This window comes from Magnolia sinica, chromosome 17, assembly GCF_029962835.1.
Source record: "Magnolia sinica isolate HGM2019 chromosome 17, MsV1, whole genome shotgun sequence".
In the NCBI taxonomy this organism is placed as follows: domain Eukaryota; kingdom Viridiplantae; phylum Streptophyta; class Magnoliopsida; order Magnoliales; family Magnoliaceae; genus Magnolia; species Magnolia sinica.
In genome coordinates, this window is record NC_080589.1 from 66530484 (window position 1) to 66552794 (window position 22311).

The window sequence follows — 22311 nt, forward strand, 5'->3', positions numbered from 1 at the left end:
TTTTTGGAATCTAGCGTCAATTTTAAAATAGCAATTTTACGGTCCTTATTAAGCCAGGATAAGCAGAGTAATCACAAGGTGGGCCCTACAGCTGGTCCAATTCGGTCCGTAGATATAAAGAACTCCAATCTAGATACACTGTATTAGGGTGGCAACGGTCAAGACTGGCCTTCCAAGGTATGGATTGGGCTTGGGCCTGTTACAAAGGCCCAGTTATAGATCTGGGCCTATTTCGACATGCAGAACTAAAATATTTTCATACGTGGCCCACAGTGATTTTTTGTGAAATCAAAGTATCCACTCCGATCATCAGATGCATCATCCCATTTTAGTCATTAGGCCCAAAAATCAGCCCAGTCTGTAATTTAGATAGGCTACACAATTGGAATAGGTATATTGGGTAATGCTTACCGTACAAACTGTTTCCCTTCGTGTGACGTGCCTGAGTCACATATGGGCCTTATTTTTTGTCCCCAGGCCTAAATTGTAGCTTGGCATCTAATGGTTGGAGTGGATTTCATATGATCATCACAGTGGGCCTTGAAAAATCAAGGGTGGGTGCTCCTCTGCCAAATGTTTCATTTCACATGGCTCATGACTGGGCTGATTTTTGGCACTATGGCTAAAATGGGGTGTGATTGAGGTGCATTTCACTTCCAAAAATCTCATTGATGGGATGATCCCTATGCTTCCATCAGTGTCTTGCAGAAAAATGGTTAATGGCTACTTAACGGTTCACCTTCAACTAAAATTGCCAAAGATTGGACGGCTAGATCTTCCAGATATCGATTATTTTTGGATCATGTTCCATCAACACAGGAGCACATTAAATCAATGGTCTAGATGAATGAACCATGGGACCCACTTATATCAACTGAGGACACAAAATTCTCTCAATTAATAGCAGTGATGAGAGGGATGAAGATTAGGTACTACCTGTTTATAGCCAGCTCGGCACAGGGAAAGGCTCTGAGGGGCCCAGCATAATATATGGGTTTTATCCACACCGTCTATCCATTTTGCCTTATCATTTTATGGCATTGAGTCTAAAGAATGAGGCAAATCCAAAGTTCAAGTGAACCACACCGAATTAAGTTTGACTATTGGAGAGAAGGGGTGGATGCCAAACTTCTAAGTAAGTCTTTTACAATGAGCAGCAAACTTATTATGATTGTTACCTCATTGCATACACCTACTTTCACTCAACAATACAATAATATACAAGATCAACCAACTTCTAGGTACCTTTGCTTTTCTATAGCACCTATCTCTTCGGTCATAGATACTTTCTGTTTAGGGTCTTAATAGCATCCCTCACTTTGAAGGGAATTGAAATAGAAATATATATATATATATATATATATATATATATATATATATATATATATATATATATATAAAATCATAAAATGAAAAGAAAAGATTATGATCATGGAAAATAAAATGACTAATATGATAAAGAGAGAGTAATACCAAGCTTGAATAAACTAAATTTTTTGTCAAATTAATCACGCATTCGCTATCGCAATTAACTGACATGACATTCTATTAAAGCTTGAGTTTGTTCATCATTCCGCATAACTAAACACTTTTCTTAAATACCTCTATCACTATCATATACTCAATTTCGGTTATAGAAAGACCAACCATAAACTAAAACTTTGACATCTAACCGATCTCTCCATCCGCTAGTACAAATGAGTAACCGGAAGTCAACTTTTTATTGTCCACATTGCCTGCTTAATCAGCATTTACATAGCCTACAAGTTTTTCTTTTGATATTTCAAATATCAAGACATAATCCGTTGTACCTCATATATAACAAAGTAGTCATTTCACTACCTTGGTTTGACATGTATCTGCTCACAGTACCGACTGCATGTAAAATATTTGATCTTGTAGAAACTATGACATACATCAAACTGCCAATTATACTTGAATAGGGCATACGAGACATAACCTACTTTTCTTCACTTGTAATGGGACATTGTACTGAAGAAAGTCTAAAGTAAGCAACACGGGGTATACTAATTGGCTTAGCCTTGTCGATCCCAAACTTCACCAGTATTTTTTAAGGTATTTAGTCTGAGACAACTATAACATGCTCCTCTCCCTATCTCCGTGTATATCAATGCCAATAATCATCTTTACAGCATTCAAATCTTTTATTTCAAATATCTCTGATGATTGAGTTTTTAATATGTTAATTTTAGACATGTTTTAACTTACGATAAGCATATCATCAACATAAAATACTAATAGAATGAATTTTTGATCACTTAATGTCTTGAGGTAGACACAAGGATCATATCCACTCCTATTAAACTACTGACTCACCCTGAAAGTACTAAACTACTCGTACCACTTCCTAGGCGATCGTTTTAAGTCGTACAAAGACCTCCTTAATCTGTAAACTTTATTCTCTGACTCATTTTCTTCGAACCCTTTAAGTTGCTTCATGCAGATTTGTTCTTCTAATTCTCCATGTAAAAAAGTAGTCTTTACTTCCATCTGTTCCATTTCTATATTATATTGGACAACCAGCGCTAATACAAATATGTTAGATATCTGCTTGACAACATGTGCACATATCTTATTGAAATTGACACTTCTTTCTGAGCATATTATTTTTATAACCAATCTTACATTGTATCTATCTTATTTCTTTATATAAATTCACTTGGACCCGATCGCTTTACACCTACCGAAAAGTGCTACCAACTCCCATGTCTCATTCTTGTATAAAAAGTCCATCTTATCTTGCATCACCTCCATCTATTCCTTAGCATCTGCATCATTCAGTGCTTCCTAAAAGGTAGACAGATCCCCCTCATCTATAATGAAGGTGAATATAATATTCGAGTCATCTTTGTATCTCATTAGTAATCTACGATCTTTATGTGGATTTTTTTCTCATAGGTGGTTACTCCACCTGCTCTTATACATCTTCCGACTGCTCGGCTTCAACCTATGTCTCGCCTTTTTTCAATTTCAATGTAAATTTTCACTAACTTTTCCGTTTCCTTGTATTCATCCTTACGGAACAAGGAACCCTCATCAAACCTAACGTCATAGCTAATCGTGATCTTCCATGTGACCCGGTTATACAGCATGTATCCATTCATACCATCACCATAGCCAACAAGAATGCCCTTCACCCTTTAACATAACTTTTCTCTCTTAATTTATGGTATATGAGAATAAGCGTCGCATCCAAATATTTACAACCTTGAGTAGTCTACATCATTACCACTCCACACTTTCTATGGAATTTTACAATTATCGGCGTAGATGTAAACGGATTCACTAAGTAATAACCCGTATTAATGGCCTCAATCTATAGCTTCTTTCTTAATCAAGCGTTGCTCAACATACTTCGGGGTCTTTCCAAGAGTCTAATTTATCCGTTTCACCACACCATTCTACTCTGGTATATGCCTAACTATGTTATGCCATATAATTCTTTAATCTTGACAAAACTGGTTAAATTTATTTAAATAGAATTCTTATCGTTGTTTGTTCTCAATATTTTCAATTTTTATCCTCATTATTTTTTTACCATCACTTTTCAAACTTTGAAGGTGGTGAAAATATTGGATTTATACTTCATGAAGTATACCAAAATCTTTATAGAGTAGTTATCTGTGAATGATACAAACAATGATGACCCTCCTCCAAAAATTACATGCGACAACTGTCACGCCTTAAACTCGAAAACCGAGCTCACAGAATTTTCGATCACCGAATCTGGCGCCGACAACTTCCGTAATACCCCATTTTCGGCTTCCAGCGCCCATACACCAAATTTCGATCCTGGGATCCGACAAGGAGGATTTTCAGTGTATTTTTTTTGTAAAGGAACATAACCAAGTACAAATGACAACATCAACACCACATATCCACTAATATAAACATTAGAGTACAATGCTGAAAGGGAAATACATAAATAACAAAAACTCCAAAGTGATCTACCACAAGCTCCTGCCTCAAAGCTGCTGCGACCTAATGTCACCTGCACGCAACGGTCGTGCATAAGCTTAAAGGGTGGTGTAAGTGTGTGCACAAGATAAGTGCCAAGCACACAAATATCAGAGTAAGTGGAAATACTGGCAAGTCCATTTATACTGTCAACCATAATAAGGCTATGTGATGCAAGACATAGTATGTTAAATGTCATATGCTGAGGATGCAATACAATATGCAAACCCTGACAAGTCCACGAATACAAACAGCCTTCTCTAGACCATGTAATGCAAAAATATAGTAAACCAAATGCCATCTACAGAGGATGCAATGCAAAAGAAATGACAAAGCTAGAGTGTGTAGTCGGGATGACAGTACGTAGTATCACAAGTTGTAGGGTTCATCATAAGGGACTTCTATCCAAACTGTCCCATACCTGATTTGGATAACTGGACACAATGTGGTAAACTCTTGATCTCAGGTTAGTCGCGTACCCAACTGAAATCATGGCCATTGTGAAGGTGCATATAATGATTTAGTTGTGTACCACCAGCCTAAGTGGATAGTGCATGAATGAATGAATGAGTCAAATAATGAATATGCAACTCTACATTTCAGTACAATACGTCAATGAGATCATCACCGAGGTCTAGTACACTCCAAACTAGCCGCTGCCTCCCTACTCGCATAGCCAGCGAGTGAAAAAGACCTCACTACCCGCCTGGCTAATAGTCTGTCAATACCTACCTGATATGTCGATAACGGACCCATTTACGAGCTGGTCGAACTTAGCTTAACTTAAAGCCCCCTCACTCGGGCAGATAAGGCTACACCTCGTTCCAATAGACCACAACACAGTGGGAGGCGCGACCTACTGGTATTCGACATCCCGCGCTCATGTATACACCTGGTCTAGACATTGGAGCATCCCTAGGACTAAGGGATTTAGGGACTTTCACCCACAGACATATTAGATGCCCATATGCTATAACTAAACATTTCCGGTATCCCATCTGGCCGTCCACGATGTGCCTGTGGAGACCATAGCCCCGATATCGCTAGGGCACAAAGTGATCATGTAACACAAAATTGGAGATGCATGAGTGGTACCATCTAGTCATGCGTCAACCTGCACGTACCGCGCGCTTATGTGGGGCCACTACATCTCACAAGGAGTCCCATAATAAACCAGCCTAACGGCACATGCTATGATCATTCACTCCTCATAACAAGCATACAGATGATCATGATGTAATAAGGTACATAGGTATGATTATCTGATAAGGCAGACAACAATAATCCACAATCGACCTTTCCTACATGTCATATACTAAGAGTATAAACTAAATAACACGCTCCTTCTACAACTATAGGAGTCCATGCGGCATGTCCTACATTATACTAACATTAGCCTTTCAAGGTACTGATATATCATATATTCTAAGACGAGGTCCACTGGAAAGACGGCGAATCTTACTCATATATCGAAATAGGCTCTATATAGTAGATAAACCAAGCCTAGTATCACATATTCTTCCATCTACAATAAGGGGGATAATGATGATGTATTAATCTCAAGGATGAGCCTCACACTCATCCTAAGAAGATAAATAGATAATGTGGTTAACACATACATAACACAAAGTCCTAGTAATCAATTCAAAGGTAGGGCACATCACACAGGGTGAGTCAAGCGGGTATACAACAAGTGGGCTTTCTCTTTATCAGGAACAATTGGGCTCTCCTATGAGGGCCTAATATGAATACGAGGCGGGTCTTAGTAGGATCCACATATCTAGGACTATATAACCCTACAAACGTTCCTGCTCATCATCTAAGTGGGCCTCGAGTTTGGGTCACTAAGCTTGGGCAAACACATGTATCTATGTGGACCACATTTATTATGGAAGGCCTAGTGAGAACACAAGAAGGCTCCAAAGTTCAGGTAGTTCTACAGGGTGTAGTGGAGAGCATCATTATCAAATGAGGCCCAATGTTTTAGGGTAGCCCGACAATACATATGATGCGTATGAGCAAGAATCATAAGGTTTTACTAAGCATGATCTATGGTAATGATTTACTCTCGTGTGTGTGTGTGTGTGTGTGTGGTGGCAGCCTAAATGCCATACTATATCAAGGATGAACCTCATGGGGTCCTTACTCTTACTCGGGTGGTAGACTCCTTGGAGTTTCAACACCGGGTCAAGGGTTCGAGTACCCATGGTGGTGAAATCCCACGGTGTGCGTGTGTGGGGTGTGTGTGCGTGTGGCGTGAGTGTGTGTGTAAAACATAAAAAAAAATAAAAATAAAAAATAAAACCTCATGGGGTGAATCATTCCGTAGTGGGAGTCAAGATGATGACCCTAAGGGCCCGTTTAGCCGGTCGGATTGGAAAGGATTGGATGGTATTGGAAGGGATTGGAAGTTAAATCCCGGGATTGGCCGGGCGTGCCAAACACAGTCGGTGATCCGATCCCAATCCCATGGATCTTAAGACAATTCACTAACAACACCATCATTACCTTTAAATCCCATCCATTCCACCCTAATCTGTTCAAAATTTCCTGGGACATGTTTGGTTCAAGGGATTGGAAGGGATGGGAAGGTTTAATCCCAAGATTGGCCGGGCATGCCAAATAGACTGGATATAGCAATCCAAGGATAGAGCAATCCCATGGATCACAAGACAATCCACTGACAACACCGTCATTACCTAAAAATCCATGCCATCCACCCTAGTACCATTCAATCCCTTCCAATCCATCTGGCCAAATGGGCCCTAAGTATATTAAGTGGGCTTTCTCACCCAATCTATCATATGATAAATTGGACTTTCTTATGGTGCCTGATACAAACAAGGTGAGTCTACATGTTATGGTGATTCTTACAAGGGTGGTAGAGAGCACTAGCATGAATGGGGACCTAATGGTTTAGGTTAGCCCTCTAGGGTAAGATGGGTAACACTTATGAGGGCTCAATGATTTGGAATAGCCCAATAAGGTAAGATAGTCATGGGCTTAACAACGGGCCCTAGGGAGATGTACGAGGGGAACATTTAACCACCATTGCTCCTAAGTACGTGCTTAACAACGGGCCCTAGGAAGACTTACAATGTGGACATTTAACCACCATTGTCTCTTAAAATGCGGCCCACTATAGAGACTACCTCACAATGGGGCCCATGGCCCTAAAACTAGCGAGAAAAGTGGATGGGCCTCATAAACATCATCATATGCATCATGGTGGGATCATCATCACATTTGGGCCTTACACAATGGTCTCATATATCACAATGGGCCTCATTCCATAGGTCTCATATACATCACATTGGACTTCATCACATAGGCCTTATATACATTACAATGGGCCTCATCCCATAGGCCTTATATACATTACAATGGGTCTCATCACAGGGGACTTATATACATCGTAATGGGCCTCACCACATAGGCTTCATCACAATGGGCCTTATCACATGGGCCTCACATATATCACAATGACCTCATCATATGGGCCTCACATATATCACATTGGGCCTCACACAAGGGCCACATATATATATATATATATATATATATATATATATATATATATATATATATATATATATCACATTGGGCCTCAAACATGGGCCTCGTGTACATCACAAAGGGCCTCATTGCATGGGCCTCATGTACATCAGGTGGGCCTTGTATGCAGCAGGCGGGCCCTTTATGTGGCAGATGGGCCCCACCGAGTGGACAGCGTGGATAAGATACATCATGGTGGGCCGCTGCCCATGGACGATGTGCATACAAAACAAACATCAGGCAGGTCTCGTCCCAGCTGGACAGTGCAGATAAAATACATACATCACGATGGATCCCGTCCTAGTGTGGACATACATCATGGTGGGGTCCACACTCAGCTGGTCTGAACGGCATGGATATATAGCACATATATTATTGTGGGGGTCCACGTCCCACGTGGACAGTGTGGATCACATACATCTTGGTGGACCCCACTCGAACTACAGGTGGGTCCCATCGTCCCTACGTGGACGGTGTGGATATACAACACATGCATCATGTTAGGCCTCACATCCTAGCAGTGGACAGACGGCCTAGATATAAAATACGTACATGGAGTGGGTCCCACCGTCTAGAGTGCTAGACGGTGTGGATAAGACCCATACATCACGGTTGGCCCCACTAGCACCGTCCAAAGATGGACGGTGTGATATAGAATACATACATCAAGGTGGGCCTCACCCCCACACGTGCAGCAGGTGTGGGGTGGGCCCCATGTCCAGCCAAAAATGGATGGACGGTTGGGATATAATACATAACTCATGATTAAACCACAGAACTTGCTGACGTCAATACAGCAGCTACATAGCTGGTGTGAGGTACTCCAGGCAATCCATTTCCACATCAGGTGGGTCCCACGTGGGGCTCACCATATAAAACTATATATATATATATATATATATATATATATATATATATATATATATATATAAATATATATATATATATATATATATATATATATATATAATTCATTTATTATTATCTGAAGTGAAAATTTAATTTATTTATACAATTATATTCCTTGGAGACATAAAGTCCTTATTGCTGGACGGTGGAATCACACGTGGGAAATCAAGTGGGTCCATACGTGTGGCCCACAGCTCTGGATACGAGCTGATATTTGAGTATTCACTCGTCCAGGGTTTGCCCAAAAGCAAGCAGTAGCAAAGTGGGCCTCATGATCGAACGGTGTGGATCTAATCCATTCATCAAGGTGGGCCGCAACAGGGAGAAAAAGGGGGGGGGGGGGAGAGAGAGAGAGAGAGAGAGAGAGAGAGAGAGAGAGGGACGACGATGGAGGGGAGGGGCTCTGCCACTATGAGCCTTCATTAGGTAGGTCATGTAAATATAATACATACATCAAAATGGGTCCCAAATCATGTGGGCCCTAAATCATAAAAATAAACGGTGGAGATTCCTTTCCCACAAAAAATGCAAGGTCTAGATGACCTATACATAATGAAAAAGTAAACATCATAATGGGGTCCATGGAGGATGACCGCATGATGGGATGATCATATGAATCATAATGAGTCATCGGCCACACCTAGGGTCCAAAGTGAGATCCATACCATCAATTGGTAGGCCCCACTTGGCCCTTTATCAAAAGCACAATCTAACCTACAAATCACCCACCGATTGCAAATCTTCTAAGCTCCTTGAAATGCTAGGCTTCTTGGCTTCAACTTTGATGAAGGATGATGAAGATTAAAGGGCTAGGATGAGAGATGAGGGGGTAGGAAGTAGGCCACACTTGACTCTCTTGGAAGTTTGGACGGTCCTCTCTTGGTTGCTTGAAAATGGTGGAGAAAATGAGAGGGAGCGAGAATGTAATGGGATGAAGAGGAATAGGTGAGTGATGGGTGTGAGTGACATGAGGGTTGACTTTAGGGATGGCTTGTGTAAGAGAGGTATGGGTTGTGATAAGATGTGTACTTGATTAATTTGAAAGGTGGATAGAGATTCTCTTGGGATTCGCAATGCACGGAGTTTTTCTCAAAATAAACGCGGGCCCACAACTCCTGGCCAGGGTATCACATCGGTGCGCAAGACGCGGTGAAACCATGGCGACGGTGCAGTAGCTAGGGTAAAAGTCTCGGGTCGAGTCGACTCAGATCTTCGGGATGCGACTTAGGGTCGCGCGCAAATGCCAACTATAGCTCACAGGTTGCCAAAATTCGACGGGGAGGATCGCGGAAGTCTAAGGAACGGTACGTACTAGGATATGGGCCTTACAACAACCCTCACACATTATAATGCACATAATTAAGCACCCATTTACTAACATTTTTTCTAACTAAAAAGATAATTGTGATTGTTTATCATATATACAATGCTCGTATATATTTAAATCAACGCTTTTAAAAACATAAATTAAGCATTAATCATAAAGTATCTTCATACCTCGCTTGCTCATGTGGCCTAAACATGCATGCCACAAACATACCGACGTGGACCCCGCTACAGATGTTGTATCTCCACCCGATACGATATTCACAATCAACTTGTAAAGGTTACTGTTCCATTGTGCTTTCATTACAATGAGTGCCCCTTTTGGAACTTTTAGAACATGATCAAACCCGGTGAACTTACACCCAAGTCCATCAAGAGCTCAGAAGGATATCAGATTCTACCTTAGCTCAGGAAAGTGTTTAACATCTATCAAAATGCACTATGTTGCATCAAACATCTTGATGCACACCATTCCGATTCCAACAACCTTACAGGCAATGCCATTACCCATAAACTCCTGTCCACCATCACACTGATTGAACTAGTGAACCAATCTCACTGAAAAGTCTTCTGGTATGAGGCCCTCGAATCCAAAATCCACTCATCGTTGAGATAGCCAGATTTGGATGTGGTAAAGACGTCACCATCATCCACTTCTTTGCTGGATTTTACTTTGTTGGCCTCCATCAACGCTTTATCTGATTTTTCTGCTTTTGGGCTTTAGTATTTTGACAATCCTTTTTCATGTGCCCCTATCCTTCATAGTTCCAGTACTTCATCTTTCTCTTGCCCTTAGTCTTGGACCGTGATCACGAGCTTCCCTTTTACCACTCAGAATTCCTTCCCCTAGCTACCAACGCATTCATAAATGATCCGCGTCATTGTCATTTTCTCGACATCTTCGATTGAAGGGCTGAAATGACAGTTTCGACATCAATGGTCTCTCTACTATGACACATATTGTCTATAAAGCTATCATAAGACTCTAGAAGAGAATTCAACAGAATTGAGGCTTGATCTTCCTCGCCAATATTCACTTCCACACTCATCAATTTGCAAAATATCTGATTAAACGCGCTGATGTAATCATTAAAATCTGAACCTTCTACCATCTTCAGATTATAGAATTGTTTTTTCAAATATAAATGATTCAACAACGATTTCATCATGTACAAGCTATCTAACTTCTTTTAAAGTCCTGCAGTTGTTTTTTATGAAGGACATTGTAAAGGACGTCATCTGCCAAATATAATTGGACTGAGATTTTCACCCTCTTATCCAGTTTTTCCCACTTTTCATCATTCATAGACATTGGACGCTTCTCTACACCAAGTAGTGCACGTTGTAACCCTTATTAAACTAGAAGGCCTCTCATCTTCACCTTCTATAGTTTGAGTTTATTTTTATTAGTGAAATTCTTTATTTCATACTTCATGTTTGATCTCTTAATCATCATGCTTCAAATCCATAATCGAATCCTCAATGTTTAGCTCTGATACTACTTATAGGGAGCCATGTAAGCAAACTCCAAATTGGAATCATATGACGATAAGTAAACACAAACAAAGCATGCATAAGTATACAAGAATTTATATGGAAAAATCCTCATGGGAAAAAACCATGACACAAAAGCGACGTGCAAATCCACTATGAAAACAAAAAGTATAAGAGATGGATGCACTTACAATTTAGAAAACCCTCATTTTCTCCTCTCCAAACTAATTTAACCCTAATTAGAATTCTTTAATTTCACAATTGCACCTACACACACACACACACACACACACACACACACACACACACACACTCACACACACACACAGGGAAAAGGTACTATGCACTCGACCTCACGATAAGCTCCCGTGAGGTCGAGCTGTGTGGGCCCCACCGTGATGCGTTTCGAACATCTACCCCATCAGTCAAATGCACCATTCCATCGGGGGCCTAGGTGTCAAAAATCAAGTCAATCTGTGAGTTGTGTGGGCCACACCACATACAAAAGTGGGGAGGGGCCGTGCACCATTTAAACATTCATAATCATTTTTTGGGCCCACCGAGATGTGGTTTGCAAATCCAGCCCATCCATTATGTGTGTCCCACTTGGATGAGTGTTCAAACCAAGTTTCAGCAGCATTCAAAACTCAGGTGGGCCCCACCAAGTGCTTTTATATGTTTTAACGATGTCTTCACATGTTTTTAGATGGTATGGCCCACCTGAGTTCCATATACGGTTGATTTTTAGGATATCCCATAATTTAGAGGGCACCCATCAAATTCACGATGTTAATGGTCGACACGCATCATGGTGGGGCCCACACAGCTCGACCTCACGGGAGCTTATCGTAAGGTCGAGCGCATAGTACCTTTTCCCATATATATATATATAAAACCCAGAATTGAAAACCCACGAATCCATTATCCAGAGAGCAAACTACATAAAATCGGAGTTTCTCGATCAATCTTTTTAGGGATTCAATTGATCAAACTCCCTGTTCCAGATAAATTGAAGACATTCAATCAACAAGTGCACGCGCACTAAGCTATCACGACCAAGAAGGTGAGAGAAACACCATGATCAACACGATTGATTGTTCATATATGTTTTTGTTGAAAATTCTCCCCCACTCGGTTTGAAGCACACAAAAGAAAAGAGCTAAAAGTTATGTCGAAGGGCATCTCCATAAATATATCTCTAAAGGGCTTCAAGGTTGAGCTGACCCGGCCCATTGTCACCCCGAGCTCACGTGTGGTGAATAAGAATGACTCATGAGTGTCTTTAAATTATCCATTCTTTCGTATAACAATATCCCAATGATGATTGGACGAAGGCTGTCATCCCAGCTGAGCCACTGGCCCCGGCTGTGTATGTCTCTCATGCCTGCTTGGCCGCCCACCCCATTGCCACCACTAGTTTCACTAACCCCAAGTGGGCCATAGTCTCCAAAAGGAATGGATGGCTAGAAAAAATTGTGTCCATCTCCATTTCCTTGGAAGAAGATTTTTCAAAGTGATTGATCCCATATTACTTATGTGTAGCATTCTTCGCCATAAATGGGCCTTATACGTGGGCTTCACTGGGCCCACAAAAATCATCAATGCCATGGCCATGATCATATGATGGTGGGCCCCACAGAGCATCATCTTCACCGTAGATTTCATCACAAATGATGAATTATAGCCCTATCTACCAGTGTATCTTCCTCAACAAACCTATTTATTGTCGGGGCCATCCCATTCGGTTTCCTTGGGTGATCATGTGGTCCAAACTTAAGGTTGGCCCAACAGCAACCACAGATTCAGGTGGGCCACCCTTTAAATGTACGGCCCACCAATGTCTTAAATGTACCCCACTGACCATCTGCCTCAAAGATTTGCTGCACCTAGAGATGATTGAGTGCAAGAATCAGGTCGATCCATCCATGGGTCACACGAGTCATTGATCCACACGGGAGAATTGATGGATGGATGGATCGGCCCAATTGTTGCATCTCACGATCATCAAGGTGGGGCCAATCTTTTCAACGGCTTGGATGTTGTATGAACTTGACACACTGCCTATAGACAACTTAATTGATAGACTTTGCGGTCCATTGAGAGGGATGCGAACGTTCCTTGTATAACTCCGCAGGACGCGATTTCGCTGTGAGTCTGTGACACTGCCAGTAGCCACTACTGGTCCTGATATGCGGACCCCACCATGATGTATGTGTTTTATCCACACCGTCCGTCTTCTTTTTTTCTTTTTTTTTTCAGATCATTTAAGTGCTTGATCCCAAAAATGAAGCAGATCTAAATCTCAGGTGGACCACGCGACCAGAAAACAGTGTAGCAATTGAATATCCACCATTAAAAACCCCTGCCCACTTCAATATTTATTTGACATCCGACCTGTTGATTAGGTCATACAGACTTGGACGAAAAAAAAAAACAACTAATATCAGCTTGATCCAAAACTTTCATGGCCCCAAGAAGTTTTCAATGGTGGGCTTTCAATCGACGGTCCACTTGAAATTTAGATCTACCTTATTTTTGGGCTCGTGACAGAAAATGATCTGGAAAATGGATAGATGGCATGGATGAAACAAGTATATCATGATAGGGCCCGCAGAGCACCAACCAATAGCCGGTGCCAGCATCAACTCTTGTAGATATTACTCTCTTCACAATGTACTATTAGGGGTGCACACCATGAGTCGAACTGAGTCTTGGTCTCAGCTCGACTCGGCTCGGCCACTAGCTAAACCAAGCTTGAACTCGGCTTGGTTCGGTCCTCGAGCTTGACTGCCTAGCTCGGCTCGGTTCAATCAGCAGCTCGGGCCAGTTTCAGCTAAGTTCGAGCCAAAATCGTGCCTCTGCGGCATTTTCACAAACACATGCAGTGCACTTCCAATTATTTCATCAAACACCTTATAGGCAACATCAAAACCAAGGAAAAATGATATTTGTTTCATATACATACCTTCCTTGTTACTAGCCAACACTTCGTTGAGTCATTTTATCAAACACTTGGTGAGCAACATCAATATCAGAGTAACCGAGTCACCGAACTAGTTCAATCCGAGTTCTATTCGAGTTGGGGTTCGATCCATGTCGAGTCGAGCTTGGGCAAGCTCGAACTCGGTTTGAAATTTTTTCGAGCTCAAAAATTCAGCTCGAACTCAACTTCAAACTAAGTTGAATTGAGCTTTTTCGAGTTGAGTCAAGCAAGCTAACCTAGCTAATTCAGTTAGTGTACACCCCTAATTTAGATAGTTACATTAAAAAATAAATAAATAAGTACAAAAGCCTCTTTTACATAAACCTGACTTTGACAAAAGTACATCCAAACAGGGCATTAATTAAAGCTTCCACCCATATTGTGTTGGGAATGAATATAGTTAGGCTCATAAGTTTGTACGAATGGGTCTATTGTTTGGTGGTCCAAAATGTAAGATTGATGGGACACTTCATGGATGGTCCACGGACAAAAATTCATGTGCATTTGAAGATTATAGAATATTTGGCCTTTCATTGGTTGAATAGAATTATGAACCTTGTTTTTAACTCAACCATTACTTTATTGGCAACATATCCTAAAATAAATATCCTAACAATGGACCCCACATGGTTAACATGATTATCATTGCCCAGCAATAGCCATGCATCATTCAGATCATCTAACAATGGGCCCCACTAAGAAAAACACATGGTTTGGGTCTGCTAAAAATTGGCAAACATGTCTCCATGGCCACCGCTGGTTCCATGTGGCTTAACATTATCCTGCATTCAATAGCTTGCTTGTTGCATCTACATCTAGCCACCAGTTTTGGGCCCAAATCATAATTTCTTGGGATCATATTCTGGGAACACCCAAACACTTCCTATGGTCCATTACATTTACTGTTCATATCCAAATTTCACATGAAAATAAGATTAAAGAAGAGATTAATGGATGACCGCTATGTCTTTCTTAGTCACCGAAAAAGCTCACCATATGGCCACTACATATAGCCATCATCATCGCGGGGCCACTAACTAAGAATGTGTTTCGTATATGAATTCCCAGTGTACAAATCAAATAATGTGTGGACATCTATATAAAATATACCAATCAAGCCAGGTGTGGATGTGGATGTGGATGTGAATGTTCAGTGACAAGGTCCACCCATGAAATCATTAGAGTGTAGTAATGTGGATGTGGATGTTCAGTGACAAGGTCTACCCATGAAATCATTAGAGTGTAGTAAGGGCATCAATGAGTCCCATGCCATATGAATGTATGTGGCTTGTGAGTCACGATTCGATTCAAATGTACCACCTTAACAACAAACACAGGTTTAACCGGGGCTAGCGTTTTATAACAGCAACGGCTGGGTAAAACATCTAGCCCATGAAAAATAGCACCCATGTTTTAGATATGGTAAGGGGCAATACTGGCCCAAGCCCTAGCCCCCATAGTGCCCGTTTGGATACCACCAAATAAGTTATTTTTTCTACTTACAGCAATAGATAAGTGACTTATTTCAGATAAGTTTGGTTTGTAATTAGTTATAAGTAACTTTTTTACTTAAAAGTACATAATTACTTTATTTACTTATTTTTTAGGTCTAAAACTTTTCATAAGTTGCCAAAGAAAGGCATCAGGATGCAAGTGTGCCTGGGCTAACCTCGAATTCTCAAGGCTATCAAGGACCAATTATATAAAAGGCGCCTACATAATTATCACCAACCATTGAAATGGACAATCTTAATTGATCATATTGGAAAAGGGTGGATCATCGATTTGGACCATCCATCATGCGAGCATCACATTCGTCCCAAAAATCAATTGGATTGAATTGATTATAACCATCTGATCAATGGCCAAGAAAATAGATCGTCCATGATTACATCGGAAAAGGTGTGCTTGCTACCATGGGCCACCACTGTTGATACACCTGCCTTCTATGAATTGCTTTGGTTGAATGATCGTAACCACCTTATTAATGGGGAAATTAGATGGTCCAAATCACTTACATTGTAAAAGGTCTAACACTCGATTCTCCGTAAAAGCCACTTTCGTTACCATAACTATATAGAAATTACTTCAATTAAGCGATTTAACCAGTTGATTCATGGTTAAAAAAATAAACAGATCATACTGATTTTAATTGGAAGCCTATAAACAAGTGTAACCCAAAAGCAGATTGCATCCGACCCCACCCGGCTAGACTTAACAAGAAATTGGCATATCTATGATGTATCTGTTTATCCCCCTTCATCCCTTTTCTCATATCATGTCACGGTATTAGCCCAAAAATAAGCAGATCCAAGGCTCTAGTGGATCAAACCAAAGCTGACTTTGGCATTCAATGCAACTTTCGTTTAATGCTAGGTGCATTTAATGTAATCTAAGCTTATTATTTGCTGTGGTACACTAAAGCATTGGATTTGCCTCAATTTTAGGCTCATACCTTAGAAAATGGATGGATGGCGTGGATAAACAAATACATCACATTGGGCCTCTTTGCCCATCCCTTACTATGTTCCGGTGGGGTCAGACACAATCCGCTTCGGATAAACCAAAATCAATATAATCTAACCATCAAATCAATCATATATGAATTTGGATTATTATTATTATTAAAAATCTCATACGGATTAACTGATTGGACCAGAGAGCAAGGGCTACTTCTCACAAGAAATTCATCCAAATCAATCCAATTCGAATCATCTGAATCATCCAAATTATCTAACCTACACCTAGAGCCTTTAGGACACCCAAAACACCCAAATTGCGGCCTGGGGCATAAATTGGATAAAAAATAGTAAGTTTGCAAAATTAATAAGTTTTAAAAAATAGCACGGGGACATAAATCCTTACAAGGTGTCCAATGGAGCCTTCTTCTATCTTAAAATCAATGCCTGATAACCAAAAAATTGAATTTTCAATTTTAATGACATCCTCATTATAACATCATTTTTCCATTGTCCAATCAATTGATTAAGAAGAACATTTTTTAAGCTTTTTGAAAACCTTAGAACCAATTTTTTAAACTTCACCAAAAGTATAAGTCTTACTACTTCATCCACTTAAGTAAAAGGTGTCATGTGTCCATGAGCTTCCAAGAGCTAATTATAAAAAAGATGCACTTTTGACAACCATCTACTCTACTGTAACTAAAATGTCATGAGCTCCACCTTTGAATACTCTACAATTCTTCCAAAATGAAAATATTTAATCATGACCCACGAATTAATGTAAGTCACATGTATCATTTTAGAGTGCATATAAATAGGGACCTTCCCCTATTTAAAACCATGTGATGGTTCATAAATTTCTTTCATGGGTTTTTTTAAATAATATGAAATTACATGCACATACCATTTTTCAGCTAATCCTTTTCTATAATAAGGAGCAAAAACAGCCCACAATCTCAAACACCTCATAACACAATATATTCACACAAAAAAGGCCATGTAACAATCTAAGCAAAACTAGCAACCATTTCAACCTCATGATAATTAGTCGCATGCTTATGGCCATTGATCGTCATGGTCGTGTGATTACCGCCGTTAATCATGAGAGTGGCACGCTCCCTGCCGAGCAAGTTACCGTCGCCCTTACTAAGGGTTGCAGCAATGGGGGCCAGGTCTCTTGGGTGCAAGTTAACCTTGAGCCCATGCTTCATGAACAATGTTAGTGACATCTTTTGCTCCACACTGTGGCCTGGCACTAATGTGAGCCGGTGGCGCAACAACACTGTGGCCGCGATCGACTTCATCTGTAGGTAGGCCAAGTCTTTCCCTAGGCAAATCCGTGGGCCACCATTGAATGCCACAAACTTGTATGTATCATGCGACTTGAATTGCTTGCCGTTGGGCGATAACCATCTCTCTGGCTTGAATTCCATACAATCTTCACCCCAAATAGACTTCATCCGGCCCACTGAGTAGATTGAGTACGTAATGGCGGACCCTGCTGGGACGAATGTTCCATCTGGTAGAACATCATCGGCGACGACGTACTTTGAGTCTTCCGGCACGGACGGATACAATCGAAGTGTCTCCGATAAGGCGGCCTTGAGGTAGATCAGTTGGTCCACCTCATCAAACTCAAGCGGCTCATCCACCCACTTATTCATATCATTCCCGCGCGTCTTCATCAAAACGGTGCAGATTTCACGCACAATCTTATCCTCCACTGTTGGATCTTGTGACACCAACCAGAAGAACCAGCTCAGCGCGACGGATGAAGTGTCGCGGCCCGCTAGGATGAAATTGAGTGCCACATGTTGGAGGAAAGAATCAGAAAATGACTCCTTTTTCCTCATGAACCTTGATAGCAAATCATCATGTAGTGGCCCACCTTGTTGCTTTCTAAGCAATTCAACCTTTCTAGCATTGATGACACCGGAGAGGTAGCGGTCGATGTCCCTAAGGCTCCGGCTTAGGTCAACCTCCATGCCGAGGTGGAGCCACTTCTTTAGCCTCCAAACGGTCTCCGGTAAGATGAAGCGTTGAAGGCTAGCCTCACTGGCTCGATCAAAGGCCGTGGCGAAGCTATTTTCAGGAAGACCCAAAGACAAAGTCTCTGGGTCTTTGCCAAAAGCCAGGCCACATATGTTATCAAAGGTGAGCCGGAGTAAAAGATCTTGAAGATCAACCGGCTCACCTTCGAGCTGAGCTGCCCTAAGTATAGGGCAGAACCTCAGCTTAATGGCCCGGCTCACCCACCTGGCCATAGCTTGTCGGAGGGTCCGCGTTGTGAACTCAAGGGCAGCTGTCTTCCTCTGAAACAGCCACGTGTCACCATCAGAGTTAAAGATACCCTCCCCAAGTAGGTCATGAAAGACAGCTTGCCACGTGGGACCCTTTGGATAATTGTCGAAGCGGGCCTTTAATATGTGTTCTAGGTTTTTTGGGTCACAGGTGACAGTGACCAGGCCCTGCTTGCGGGCCAGAAGGGGGACAGCCCATATACATGTCTGGTACGTGCCGCCACACGTGCGGAGATTCTCAGCAATCCAATCATGCAGTCGGCTGCAGTTCTCAATGAGGCCCGGCAGGCTGCCAACAATGGGCCACACACGTGGACCCCGCAAGGTACGTGTCATGACTATGAACCATACAAAATAGGCCGACATGGCAGTAAAAAGCAATAAAACTGGGAACGGATCCATGTGAAAGTGTTGGACAGCTTCCCCTTTTACTGTCCTAAGAAAAACTCACTTCTTGCCAATTCCTCGCTGAAAATCTATTTGCATTCACAATTTGTTAATCTCTTACTCAAAATCATTCGGGCAAAATGAAATTTAAATGTTTAAAAATTTAAAATTTTAAGAATTGTTTTTATAAAAAAAACACCCGCACACAATCGATATAAGAAGAAGACTGACATAATTTAAAACATACTATCAAAATGTGACAAGTGACATTATTAAAACATACCTTTCCAAAATGCGATCAATATACTCTCGAGGCTCGAAAAAGCCCATCTTCAATCCATCTAATTTTGAAAATGTGGAAAACCCAAATCTCTTGATCTGTTGTTATTTTTAAAGAAAACCCGTGTCGGAAAATTGAATACTAGGATAACCAAAAATCAAGATGGCCTCAAGAAGGTAGAATTCTGCGCCGAGAGTTGGATGGGAGAGAACCTTTGATGAGGTGGGCTTGAAAGAGGAGGATTGAAAGATTTATAAATGGGGTGATGAAATAATGTTACAATGGCATTTGCAATGCCCCCACTCTTCTTGAATTTGGCACTATCTCCTCTTATCTTATTTTTGAATTGAATCCACTCACCCTCCCTTGTAATCCACCATTAAATGCATATAGTGGCCGTTGGAAATTTAAGGCCTCCCTCTTTCTCTCTCATATACAATATACACAGATGTTTGGGTGTATAAGTCTGTCTTCCTGCCAATCCCACCTAATTTTTGCAGCAATAGAGAGTTTCTCTATAACTTCACGCATTGAACTAAGAGAAATGGTTTGATACTCTGGAACAGTGTGATGGATGATACACAGGCAGTTAGAAATTATTGAGAAATTATATACAGAATATATAATTAATTTAAATTAAACTGTACAAATTATGGGTATCATTTTAGATATATTATTAGCTAAAAATTACTCTTTATTTGGTTGTCTAACAATTAGATTGTAGGATATTTATTGGACGGTTAAAAATGATGAATATCCAATGGTCTTATTTCAGAAATTAAATGTCCATAAATCAGAGGTTGGTAGGTTCCACTATTTAGTTGGTTTAGTTTGATTTAATATTTCCACGTGTACAGAATATCTAGGTGCCTGTGTATCAAGCTCCATATGCAGCCAGAGTATCAAATAACTCACCTTGAATTGAAAAGGGTAGTAAATGAGATTCGCTGGGAAAATGAGAGAGATTTCCAATAAACCGGTCACCAGTTCTACGGGCTACTATCTTCTACTCTGATGTTAGTTTTGCACCATTTAAAAATGGTTTTAAGGCAATCCAGACCATCAAAATTTCTGACCCAACTGCGGATAGAACATACATGAGGAGATAATTTTAACCATCTGAAAATTTTCATCTTTTTTCATACCATTTGCTTTTAACCATCCATTTGATGGGCATTAATTGGAAGGTTAGGATTGCTTGATCAGTGCGATTTTAGATATTTTTCTCTATCCGCAACTGGTCCCACAGTTTGGATGGTCTGGATATCTGTATAATCGACTCCCATGTGGGTATTGCACTATTTTAAAAAATAGAAGGTATTAAGTCCAGTCGGTTGGACAACAAGTAACCGTCCATCCAGCGAGTAACTTCCAAGTGTCATGTTCTTGTGACATCCAAATCGTCCAATAGGTTGGTCTCATCGTCAGATCACTTTCTGAGAAAATCAGCCACACCCATTCACCAGGTGGGCCACACTTGTATGTTCTTATTTATCAATGTCTATACAGTTTCTTCTATGGTGTGGTCCACCTGATTAGTGGGTGAGGGTTATTCTTATATAAGTGATCCTGTGTGATGGGGTCAACCCGTTGGAAGGGTTGGATTTCACATAAAAATGATGGATTGGAAGTTATTTGCTAGGTGGACCATAAATTATGGGAACTAGTTGGATTTCATACCTTCTCTTTAAGAAATGGTTGCAAGGCAATCCAGACCGTTCAAAACCTGACCCAACTGTGGAGGGAGCATACCCAAACAGATAATATTAGCCATCTCATTTGTTCCATCCACGTTTCAGCCATTCACTTTTTACCGTCCATTTGATCACCATTAATTGAACGGTTAGGATTGCTTGATCAGTGACATTTTACAGATGTGCACCATCGACTGTGGGACCCACATTTGGATAATCTGATGTAGATCAGTTCCATGGGACGATGAGCCGCCACCACCTCTCAAATGATACAAAATAACGTAAGAGTCTAGTCCGGCCTTGTATTAATGCACTTGATTGATACATAAAAGCACTTTTTAATGCTCTTGATACGAGAGTGTACACTTGGCACGCGTGGAATTGATCTGATCCGTTGATCGGGATGGCCCCTCTTGTTATGTCCATCTCTCAGAAGATCACACCAATAGAATAATACCAACCGTGTATAGCTGTGGACGTTATTTTTTGGAGGGTTCTTTTTGTAGGCCATATCGGATGGTTAGGATTGCCTAATCTATCGATGGTTGAAGTATGTGGTGGTCCATGGTAAGGCCCACTTGATGAACGGCATATTCTAATATGGGTAATATGCAGGTTTGGATCGAGGGTGCAGATTTTTCTGTGTACATCAAGAACACAGTAGAATTTCAAATTGTTTTCGCATGTAAACGTTCGGGGTTCGTTGAACGAACCACCAACAAGAAAAGGCTTGCCGTAAGACTATTGAGAAAATTTTGATACTCCGGAAGAGTATAATACTTGATACTCAGGCAACTAAAATTTGTACGCTTTTCATTCATTTAACTTTAATAAAACGGTCCTTTTTGTGGGCCCTACATAAATTGATCATTAAACAAAAAGGTACATTGATATGTTTTCTTAGCTGGAAGATTGATTGAGATGTAATGGATGGCTGACATTT

The 22311-nt window shown here is 40.8% G+C and overlaps 1 protein-coding gene across 1 annotated transcript; it reads right to left on the reverse strand.

The window, feature by feature from the left end:
• Positions 1 to 17597: 17597 nt before the first annotated feature.
• Positions 17598 to 19536, reverse strand: LOC131231414 (cytochrome P450 86A8-like). Its single transcript, XM_058227585.1, has one exon. It carries the CDS (start codon positions 19407 to 19409, stop codon positions 17715 to 17717), a length of 1695 nt encoding a protein of 564 aa, XP_058083568.1. The 5' UTR covers positions 19410 to 19536; the 3' UTR covers positions 17598 to 17714.
• Between the last annotated feature and the right edge of the window lie 2775 nt (positions 19537 to 22311).